General features: G+C 40.9%; 1 protein-coding gene across 1 annotated transcript; it reads right to left on the minus strand.

Annotated features, from left to right (window-relative positions):
- Positions 1–9,239: 9,239 nt before the first annotated feature.
- LOC141016422 (general transcription factor II-I repeat domain-containing protein 2-like) lies at positions 9,240–10,553 on the minus strand. The gene has a single exon (XM_073490777.1). It carries the CDS (start codon positions 10,551–10,553, stop codon positions 9,240–9,242), a length of 1,314 nt encoding a protein of 437 aa, XP_073346878.1.
- Between the last annotated feature and the right edge of the window lie 1,288 nt (positions 10,554–11,841).

Genomic DNA, 11,841 nt, shown 5'->3' on the forward strand with positions numbered 1-11,841 from the left:
TAATATGTCGATTTTTCATAAAACCTATTTGAGTTTCTGCAATAATCATGTCTAGCCCTACTTTTAACCTGTTGGCATACACTAAGGCCAATATTTTATAATCAATTGTTAGGAGAGTAATAGGATGCCAATTCTCTATTATTATGGGGTCTTTATCCGGCTTGGGAATAAGAGATATAATACCCTGCTTCATTGTAGCCATCATCTCTCCTTGACTGATGCATTCCTTGTACATAAATAATAATGAGTTTTGAATAGATTCCCAAAAGTGAGTATAGAATTCGACAGATAAGCCGTCAATACCTGGTGACTTTCCTTTCTTCATTGAGAATAATGCATTTTTGAGTTCAATAGTTGACAGGTCAGAGTCACATATAGATTTGAAATCTTCAGTAATTAAGGGAATATTAGTCTGAATTTTTCCTAGAAAACATGCACAATCCTTTGCATTAAAGTTAGAATTATGCAGTTTTCCGTAAAAATCAGAAACAAACTCACTTATCAAATTCGGATCTTTCGAGGGTTAATATTAAGGGCAGTTAATGATTTTCTTTTCACATTTCTTTTTTCTAGAGCAAAAAAGTAATTATTCCTTTCTCCTTCCTCTAGCCATTTAGCCCTCGATCTAACAAATGCACCTTTTGCCAAATCTAGATAAAATTGATCCAGTTGTAACTGGATGTTCTTTACTTCGAGCTCTTCTTCCAAAGAAATGTGTTCTTTATTGAGTAAAAGGCTAAGATTGTACGTCAGATCTGTTTCTAGCTTGTGTTTTTCATTCTTTAATTCTTTACTTCTTTTGATAGCAATATACCTAACTTTATATTTGAAGAACTCCCATTTTTTCCTATAATTATCATTAAGGCCATCACTAAGAGTATCTTGTAAGTTTTTTAACGGCATTATTGAAAGACATCTTTTAGAAGAGAATTATTGAATTTCCAATAACCTCGCATACCAAAGGTTTCCTGATTAGAGGCTAGCTTCAGAATGATTTGCTTATGATCCGATAAGGGGGCATATAGATGGCTAACATCTTTTACATATTGAAGGGAAGAAGATGAAATTAGAAATAAGTCAATTCTAGATTTTAAGGATAGTCCTCTATTACACCAGGTGAAATCTTTTGTAGAGGGATTAAAAAAAACGCCACGCATCAGTCAAGGAGAGGTTGGAACAAAGTAATGAAATGAGGTTATTATTCTGAGAAGTTTGATTTAATCTAGGAGGGTATCTGTCATATCTGGACATTCATTAAAGTCACCACACAAAATTATATGTGATCCATTGTATTTCCTGTGGAATTCTGTCAGTTTTGCTATTATTTCATTAAATAAAATCTTGTTGGAAGCATGAGAATTAAACCCATATATATTGCAAACGATGAAGAGAGCATTGTCTTGTTTAATTATTAGTGCAATCCATCTACCATTATCAGAAGGCACTGTTTCAAGAACATCCCCTTTAAACTTGTGTAGAAAAATTAGCACCCCAGCTGAGTGATTAGTGCCATGACTAAAGTGAACTACGTTACCCCATTGTATTTTCCAAAACTTTGTATCTGACTCACAAGAATGTGTTTCTTGAAGTAAAATTAAGTCAGCCTCATTTCTCCTGCAAAGCAAAAAAATCGCTTTCCTCTTAGTAATGTCCCTAATACCCCTGACATTTAACGACATGACATTAAGAGAGTTAAACTTAAAATCCATAAGACAGAAAAATAACGGGCCGCAGAAGGAGGCTTTCTTCCCCTCCTCTCTTGCGTTCTTAACCAGGGGCCACAGTTTCTCTCTCGCTGCCTTGTCTTCTGGAGACAGTGCTTCGGAGATTCTCAGTTTTTTGTCGAGCAGAAACTTGGAGCCTTTCGCCTCTCTCCATATCGCGTCCCGAAGACATCTCAATGCAAATAGGATGATGGTCGATCTACTCCATCTGTCTGCCGCCGCTGCCCAACGCGATGTACGATGTCCAGGCCCTCTTCCAGATTGTTGTGGATTTGGGGAGCCGTATTGCCCAGGATGTTGATAATCTTGTGCCGTATGTCCTCTCCCTCCTCCTCTTTCACACCGTGCACCTTCAGGGACCATCTCCGGCTGTACCGCTGGCACTCCGCGATGTGCGCTTTCAGTGTTTTGTTCTCAGTTTGCAGTTTTTTAACCACGTTTTTCAAGCCGTCCACTGTTTGTTTTTGTTGGTTAACGTCGAGAGTGAGTTGCTGGACGGTTGCGGATAATTTCTCCAGGTGCTTCAAAGTTAACTCCGTTGTTGTCTTTATGGCGGAGACAGTACGTAAAGTCTCATCATGCTTTCCAGAGAGCACGCGAATTGCTTCCAGTATTTCCGCGTTCTCTCCGCCACCTGTCTTTATCTTCTTTGGTGGAGGTTTAATCGGAGTGTCTGGAAGTGGGACAGCGAGGCAGATATGTTGAGGGTCTTGGTTAGCCTCAAACCAGTTACTGTCCTCCATTAACTCATGTCCACTAGGAACCTTCAAATCCTTGATGGAGACTAGCTTGTTGCTAGCCTCGGCCTCGTTTGATGTACCAAGTATGTCGCCGTTAGCTTCCTCCATCTCTGTGGTTGTGAACGATATTTTCCTGCCTTTCCTTTTTCCCCATTCGACTTAATTTCAGTTTAATGTGTAAAGTAGTTACTTGTGCGTTGGCCAATGCGCATCTTAAACTTCACATTGGTTGTTTAACCACAAACCTCCTAAATTACCTGAGAGAGCTTGAAAAACACGTCTTACTAGAGCGCCGCCATCTTGGCCTCCCTTCCTGAATTTATATCCTAAACCAGCCACTTTCTGATTACTTAATGGGCAACCTATCAGGCCTGTGATTACAGTTTTTGAAAGCTTTTATCATCATCTTTTATTTGAATGGCTGCCAATGCCTCAATGAGAGATTATTATATTCTCCTTTGAAGGCTGTGACCCTTTGATGTCTGAAAGAGTTTACATTCCCCAATAGTGTACCGAGAAGCATTCTGGGAGTGTTGTCAGTAGTCACTCAAGTCTCTTTTTTGAAGTAGTTTGGCATGGAGGATCGCTTGTTGGGAATGCTGATCGCTAATTAGCAAAATTCACCCATTTTTAATTAGAGTTAGCATCTAAGATTTCACTTTTGGAATATGAGTTATCCTTGTAATTACAGTAGTGATTTCTGTGCAATATTTTCAATGAGTAGGAATGCTACATTGGGACTGATTAGGGTTAGGGTTACACCTTGCAATTTAAAGTAAAATTGGTAATGTGAGCTTATTGCATTACGCTATGCCATTTTTTCCCCAACGTACCTCAATTCCAGCTGTCCTTCTGGTAGAAGTCTGGCAAATACAAACAGTTTCCTCAGCCTTCCACGGATGTTGTCCAATGTCAGATTTAGCTCCTTTGCCGCTGTAACCAGCTCCGCAAACTCCTTTAGATCTTCTTTGATCCAAAAGGTGGACAAACAAAAGGGGGAAAATAAACACTGTCATGTGCATTGTTTTGAAGGTAATCCTGCCAAGGCCTCGAAGCTCAGAGGGCAGTTTTCTTTTTTACAGTGGAAAGTAAATAAAATGGAAGGGACACATTTCAAAGCAGCAAGACAGTGTTGTTAAAGCATACAACAACAAAACTTACCCGTTGGCAACTGAGGTCCTTGCACTTCAGTTCTTTCCCAAACAGGTGTCGCAGTAACTTGTCAAACTCCGGCGGATAGGTCAGTCTTCTGCGTTTTCCCTTTGTGGATAATTACATGTTATGTGTGAGAAAAGAAAGAAAATACTGTTATATAACAATCACTACAAGGATTATTTATTTATCTGTAGTACTTCTAGCCATGATCGCTGTGCTAAAGACATTGTATAAATTTGTGTGTTTCACTCACAGGCAGTGGTGCCAATGTTGGCAAGTCCTCTGAACTGCTGGAACTGTGAGCCTCCTCCTCCTTCAATGAACTACAATTGCAGCAATCTGGCTGACTCTACCATGTCACAGTAAATCAGAATATAGTTGTTAAGAATTTGGACATTGTCACACCATGGTGAGGAATGTCCTGTCCTGGGTTTTGTGTCTCGTGAACTTCCTGTTTTATTTTGAAAAGTAACTCTCCTCTCGTTTCAGGTCACTTGCCCTTCCTCATGTGCCACCAGTCTGATGTCTCCTCTAATCCCTAATTGTTTCCACCTGTGTTCCCTCACCTGATGTGTCTTATAGTCTGCGTCTCCCTTTGTTCTGTACCAGAGTGTTATATTCGTCACGCACCCCAGCCCTCATTCACAGCCTTGATCACGCCAAGAGTCAAAGTTTGTATTTCTGTTCTTGATCTTCTTAAGTGAGTGACTTTTTGTTTGTAATTTTTCTCAGTGAATTCCAGGTCTAGTTTATAGCCATTTGTTTGCCTCCAGTGGAGTGCCTCATTTGTTTCATTGTTTTTCATAGTCAGTCGAGAGAGTAGTTTATGTTTATAGCCTTTTCTTCTTCCTCCGATTGGAGTGATTTTTTGTTATAAGTTTTCATAGCCAGTGAGCCAGAGTAGTTTAGTTCTTAGTCCTTTTATTTGCCTCCTCAGGAGTGATTTTCGGTTCCCTTATTCCTTTTTCTTTGAGGTTGTTTTGCCTCATTTTGTTGTAGTGCTGTTGCTTGTTTTTTTTAGCCAGCAGATTAGATATTGTGCTTTATAGCGTATTTGTTTGTCACCTTGCTCAAGAGTTCAAGTGAAGAAAACAAATTTCTCAATAAAAGCCTGCTCTAATTGTCCTAATTCTGCTCCTGAGTCCTCCTTCCTAGCCCAGGCCTGACAGACATTTGATTTAGTATATAATCACATTCTGTTGTATATTTAAGGACTACTGTATATGTCACATCAATTTTAATTTGTGCATGTTAAATACTAAAGTCACTAAAATTGCTTGTGTGGCATTTTACCTCAGCACCCTCACACTCTGACTCCTCCTCGCATGCAGTAAATGTTGACCCAGCTTCAATCTGAACGGTATGAATGGATTTAAGTTGAAGGTTTATCATCTTATACTGTGTTAAGTATGACTGCTTTACTCAGAAATTTGGTGTTTGTGTGAATGTGTACTCACTGGTGAACCATGCTCTTCTTCACCAAAATGTAATGGATTGTTTCTTGGGACATAACCTACCAGTCCTGAAAATTTCACCAAAATCCATCCATAACTTTTTGAGTAATCTTGCTAACAGTCAGACAGACAAACAAACAAATGCTGGCAAAAACATAACCTCCTTGGCAGAGTTAATAATTAGGGCAATAGTCTTTCCATGGAAGCGGGGTTAGGGTTAGGTAGAGGAAATAGTGTTGTTAAGTTACCTGGGGAGGTTTGTTTGCACGGGCAGCAGGGAAGAGCGAAGCCCCGTCCACTCAGCTATAATGCGTGGGTGTGTGTCAATGTGAGCATAAGGAGGAGTGCTCAGAAGGTTGATGTGGGACTCGAACCCGGGTGTCGTTCTGGGAAGAGTGTTCCTCCTTGTGCTGGTCAGGAGGAGCAATATATAAATACAGTAAGGATTATATACATGGTTGAGTGATGGACGTGAACCCGGGTCCCCCTGTGTGATAGGTGGAAAGTTATGTCTTGCACCATCGAGGGATGATGCCATTAAATCTGTGGGGGCATGTAAAATGATTGCCGGATTAAAGTGGAGGAAACAGAAAAAGAGAGGGGGAAAGGGGTAATAGGAGTGGGGGGGTTTTCTATTCATTTGTTAAATAAGAATTCATATAAAATATCTGTAAAAAGAGGAATGGAGCATCGGTAGGGTGGGGGATGGCGTGGGTTGCAGCCCCCTGAGATGAGAAAGGGTTAATGAATAAGAATGCAAATAATTATCGAATAAAACAGGTAGGCACACAAAACCAGTGCGATAAAATGGTGTAATAAGTCAAAGCATGCCAGGTCCAAGGACCGTGAGGGGGAAATCCGGCCAAATAACCATCCCACCGAGCTCCATGTCCTGTCTATGTGAAACCATACTTTCAAAATAAATTAGATAGGGTTAGGCTGAGGGAACTGAGCCTGCCCCCTGAAGGGGACAGGTGGTGCACAGTCGTTCCCCCGGTCGTACTCGACCCCCCGGTCCCAATAGTTCCAATAGGGTTGGTTGGTGCATCGGCGTCTCTTGCTGTATCGGACCACAGTCCACCCTCCATCAAAATTTCCCATCCTTGTGGGTAAATATTTTTCAATTGTTTTTTAATTCTGGTGTAGCCTTTTGGTATATATGTAATAACGTAGATGTTTGTTATTCATTTATGAAATGAACTGTTTTATCTGAATTAATATTTTTAAACTCAAATTTTGATATAAACTAAAGAAATGAAATTGTTTTTAAATGTTTTAAACAAAAAATACGAGTGCCTGGGGCATTGTTTCGACCCTGTCTGGGTTTTCTTCAGGCCTGCAAACAAATGCTAACTGTCTGACTGACTTGTGGAGAGATGGTTCCCTTTCAGTGGTCTGAGCAAAGGTGAGCTCCTTCTCCTGAGCGTATCATTTTATATCCCTCTACTCTTGTGTTTCAATGGTCCCGCCCCCTTTCTACGTTAGGAAGCAATACTATAGTTCCCCTACAGATTTAAACTTTTTTGTACATGAAATAATCTGAATGTAGGTTTTTGAAGAAAGTATGAATTTATGTATTTATGAAATTATCTAATTAAAGACTAACTTTTTAAGGTATTTAGGGCCAATATACCTTGTTTACATAAAAGTATACCATGTTTTTGAGTGAAAATAAAATGAAACAATTATTTTGACTTTATATCATTTTGACTATTTGACTTATCACAGAGTGGTATATGTCAAAGTTTAGTGAGGATTCCATTTTTGAATCATTTGAATTTTTTTTAATGGCAGCACATAATCACACCTGCTGTCCTCTGGGGTCAAAATTGACCCCGTCTGGTTTGACTGTTTATAAAACAAAGTATAAATTATCACCCACCTCTGTGTTTCAACTTTTTAGTCAACTTTATTCCAACTCATTACCTGACATATAAAACATAAACATTCATTTCCAAAACATTTAACTTTTCAAAATTAACTTTTCAGAATAGGGAGAAGAAAGAGCAACAGAAATGTAGCTTAATGCTCACCTTGCGTCGCATGATGTGAGGTATCACCAGCTGTCGCCCGAGCTCCTCCAAGAGCAGTCTCCTCCTGTTGTATGCAGACACGTCAAGAATGTTGTAGAAGACAACGAGGGGCCAACGGGCTGTCAATCTTGTGCACGTATACATACTGGTAACCTGAAACAAACCAAAAAATATTCAGGAAAGGAAGTTTATTTCCCTACACACAAATTCAATGCATTATTCCTTTCTATATATAATATAAATATTATGAATAATAAATGTGCATTACCTTGTCAAGGTTATCGACACTCCCTTTGTTGTGATTGTAATCTTCGATGATTTTTGGCCTTTTGTCATCCCTGTTGCTCACAGCAGCATCCCGAAGCAGAGTGCTCATCAGAAGAACATTTTTCTGTTTTTTGGGGCGATAGGACACCAGAGCATGGGTCTCGGTGAAGGCAAACTTCGATGAGAACCGAGCCCTGTCCGTTTTTGACACCAGTGCAGGGGGTAGCTTGGGCTTATTCCTCAGTACTGTTCCCAACATGTACAGCTTTCTTTTCAGCAGCTGCAGGCCAAGGACGTGAAGTAAAGAAGTTGTCACAGGTGATTGTTTTCCCCTGGAGCCCTTCTGTCATGTTAAGGACAATTCGCATGCCCTGATTTCTGATTGCGCACCAGTAGGTTTGCCAGCAAATACCTGCATGTTCCATGCATAGCTGTACCTGGCATGGCATGCTGCCCATATTTTTATCCCATATTTCCCTGGTTTACTCGGGATGTACTGTTTGAATGGACAACGACCTCTGAAGGGCGACCAGGCGCTCATCCACAGTCACATCAGTGTATGGATCGTACATCAACGGCAAGAGAGACACCCACTTGTCCCATACGTCTCGAATGGGAGCAAGTTTGTCTCGTGCACGGCGATCTTCTCTTGTGTCTTTATCATCAAATCGAATCACTCTTGAGATTTTATGAAACATCTTGAGCAGGGGTCCCCAAACTTTTTTCTCTGGGGGCCACATTGTCGTTCCTGACTGTGATGGGGGGCCGGGATCGGGTCGGCTTACATAGAATTGTATGACCCAGACAAAAATCATCATCAGCAGGCCTCATTGTGTAGCCTAGTACAGATTACTAGCCTGGCACAGCCATGCACACTACTATATCAACACTTGATTCCTGGCACATATCTTTACTACTTTTGCAACCCACTAGTAATCAAGTCTTCACACATTGTTTTAATTTGAAATACCACAGATATTCCATTTATTTTATTTTTAAATAAAAATAACATCAAAGGTAAGAAACAGCTGCCTAGTTGAGGTGATTGACACTGGCAAAGGTGAGTGAAAAAATTATATTTTGTAGGTAGGCCTATTGATATTATTAATATTAACAATAATAACTGTGCAGCACTAGGTCAAATAAAGAGGCCTATAAAATGAATGTACAAAACAGTGAAATCATAATATGAATGATAGATAGCCAGCTCTTATGCCTATCCAGGTGAATATGTTCTGTAAACATTTTTTTAAGTCAAGGTGAAAATTAAATGAGCAGTAGGCCATTCACAAGTCAAAACTAAAGGACAACAATAATACAGAATAATGGGAATCAAAATCAGTAGTAGCCTATAGGTGAGCTGGATTTGTACTTAATGAATTGTGCTGTCTTTGGAAAGGAGTCAGCAACAGCAGTCTCCTCTCACTCCTTCTGCCTTCTGGAGCCCTGGCATGAGCACAAGAAGCACCATATTCAGTAAAAGACAAGACATACTGCTATCAGTTTTTCTCTGACAGAATTTTACAAAATATGTAGCATTCATATTTCATATGTATTATTTATTCAAATTAAAATCAGTAATTATCAAAATCAGTGTGCTTACCTTATCAGTGTGAGCTGTGTGCTTGCTTCTGACTGGTGAGAAGTTCAATGTCTGGTTGCAGTCTAGTGGTAGCCAGTCTCAAGGTCTGATGCAAGTGTTCATCTGTGAGTCTGCTCCTTGTTGGATTCTTTGTTTGCTTCATATGGGAAAAGGTTTGCTCACAGATGTAGGTGCTGCCAAAAACCGTGGACATCTTCATTGCATGTTGTTTGATGTTTGGGTAGTTTTCCTCAGGGAGCGCTCCATAGAACTCAATAAGACGGTCACGCGTCTTTAAGGATATCACAATTCTGCAACTCGGCTAGTTCAAACTGAAGAGAGGGAAGGACATCATTTATGTCGGCAGTAAAAGGGTTCTGGAACAAGCGTATTCCTTTACCGTTGACATGAAGCTCGCAGAACCGCGCTCTGAACTCTCCCTGCAGCATTTCCAGCACATCCTTGCACTTTTCGACTGGGAACGGGAAAGCTGGTTTCTCAGCGCAGAAGCTTTGGGTGGCAGGGAGATGCGTGAAGTCCAACTTTTGGACCTGTTGCACAAGCAGCACTAGTTTGACCTCGAATGCTTTGATGGGGGAATACATGTCACTAATTAGCTTCCCTTTGCCTTGGAGCTGCACGTTAAGGTGGTTCAGCATCTCGGTCACATCAGTTAAAAATGCGAGATGCCATTTCCATTCCTGATCGGTCAGCTCTTGTACCATTTCACCTTTAGACTGGAGGAAGGTGTTGATTTCAGGTAGCAGGTCGTAGAAACGGCGCAACACTCTGCCTCGACTTAACCATCGGATTTCTGTGTAGTACAGAACATCTCCGTAAGCAGACTCAAGTTTGGAGAGAAAGGCCTGGAACTGTCTGTGTTTCAGCGCATTTTTCCGGATGTAGTTGACACAGTGCACAACCACTTTCATGACAGACGCCCACCTCAGAACTTTGCAGCATAGTGCTTGCTGGTGAATTAGACAGTGGACTTGTAGTGGGGGGGTGAGACCTCGTTCCTTGAATACGCTGTTCAAGCGCCCTACTAGCCCCCTCGTTGTACCAACCATGCTAGGTGCGCCATCAGTGGTGATGCTGGCCAATTTAGACCAGTGTAGATTGAGGTCATCCATCGTTCTGCTCACTTGGACATAAATATCCTCTCCTGTCGTTGTTCCTTTGAGACTTTTTAGTGATGCCAGCTCCTCAGACACTTCGAAGCTCGCGCTAACGCCTCGAATAAAAATTAGAAGTTGTGCTGTGTCCTGCACGTCATTACTCTCGTCGATGGCCAAAGCAAAAAAATCTAATTCTGACGCTTTCTCATGCAGCTGGTCATATACGTTGTCCCCCAAATCTTCTGTTCGCCTGGTCATAGTATTTGCGGAAAGACTCACCGCGTTGAGCGCATCCTTATTGTCGGGACACACCTCTTCGGCCACAGCAAGCATGCATTCTTTAACAAAGTCCCCATCAGTAAATGGCTTTCCGTGGGTAGCTAGTAGTTGAGCTACCTTATAACTAGCTCGGACAGCAGCCTGGTTGATCTGGGTTTGGCGAAGGAATACGTTCTGTTGTGCAGCCAGTCCGCCTTTCATCCTCCGAATCCGGTCTTCTCTTGGCCCGTAGTCGGCCCACGGGCCGTAGTTTGGGGACCCCTGATCTTGAGTGTCATGGTAGCACGGAAAATTTCCATGCCAGACTCAGTTTGCCATAAACTAGCTGTAGCTTCTTAACTGGATCGGTACACACCAGCGAGCAGAGGTGAGACCAAGTCATTGTTTTGCAAGTCACAAGTTAGTCTAAAGTCTTTGCCTTCAAGTGCCGAGTCAAGTCCCGAGTCAAGACAGGCAAGTCCCGAGTCAAGTCCAAAGTCAAGACCAATAAGTCTCAAGTCAAGTCCCAAGTCCTACCGTTTGAGTTTCGAGTCTTTTCGAGTCCTTTTAACAACAGAGAAACAACAGAGATTTACACAGATCATGTATGCTTTTAAAATCTGTATATATTTATCAAACCTTTTTTTGCAGGAACATTGTTCAAACACATTTGAAATAAACAAATGCAAATGCAATTTCCACAGAAAGCACTGACATTGTATTTCCATAGCTTATTGCACTATAATTAGCTGCACAGCAGTTTCCGCCCTGTATTGTATTGAACGCATATAATTTTGCATAACAGTTTTCACCTTCAACTAGACAGGTGCTTTAAATATAGCCTTAACCTTTTCCAAACATGGCATCACTTAAAAAAGAAAAAAAAAAAAAAAAAGATTTCCTCAAGATTCAAGTGTCCTGACTTTCCAAAAGTGTTTGTTTCTGTCTCAAAAGACCCTCATTTTTGTAAAACACTCTTCAACTTAAAACTTAAATTTAGCCTTAAACTAAAAACCATGTCTTCACCCTCAAACAGGTATTTGGATGAAGTGAGCATCACAAAAACAGTTAAATGTTACTTTTCCAAATATGTCACCACTTTCTAAAACATATTTTTGACTCATTTCAAAAGCTAAGTGTAACCTTAACCTTTTCAAACATGTCACCACTTTATAAAAGATATCCTCACTCAAAAAAAATGATCTTAATAATCTAGTGAGTGTATGTGTGTGTGTGTATATGTGTGTGAGAGTGAGTGTATTTGTGAGAGTGTGAGTGTGAGTGAGTGAGATTGGAAGGGGACTGGATTGGAAGTGTCATGAACATGGCAATGAACAGAGTTGTGCTTTTCTATGTCAGGGCCCTATGCTGCATTGCATTTGCAGAAGATCAAATTGGCCAAAAGGTTGTCAGTCATTTGTGCACGATGGGGACGTAGTATGATGCCACCGTGGCTGAAAACTCGCTCCACTGGAGCACTAGAGGCAGGCACTGCCAAGACTCTGATGGC

Source organism: Pagrus major, chromosome 21, assembly GCF_040436345.1.
Source record: "Pagrus major chromosome 21, Pma_NU_1.0".
NCBI classification, from domain to species: domain Eukaryota; kingdom Metazoa; phylum Chordata; class Actinopteri; order Spariformes; family Sparidae; genus Pagrus; species Pagrus major.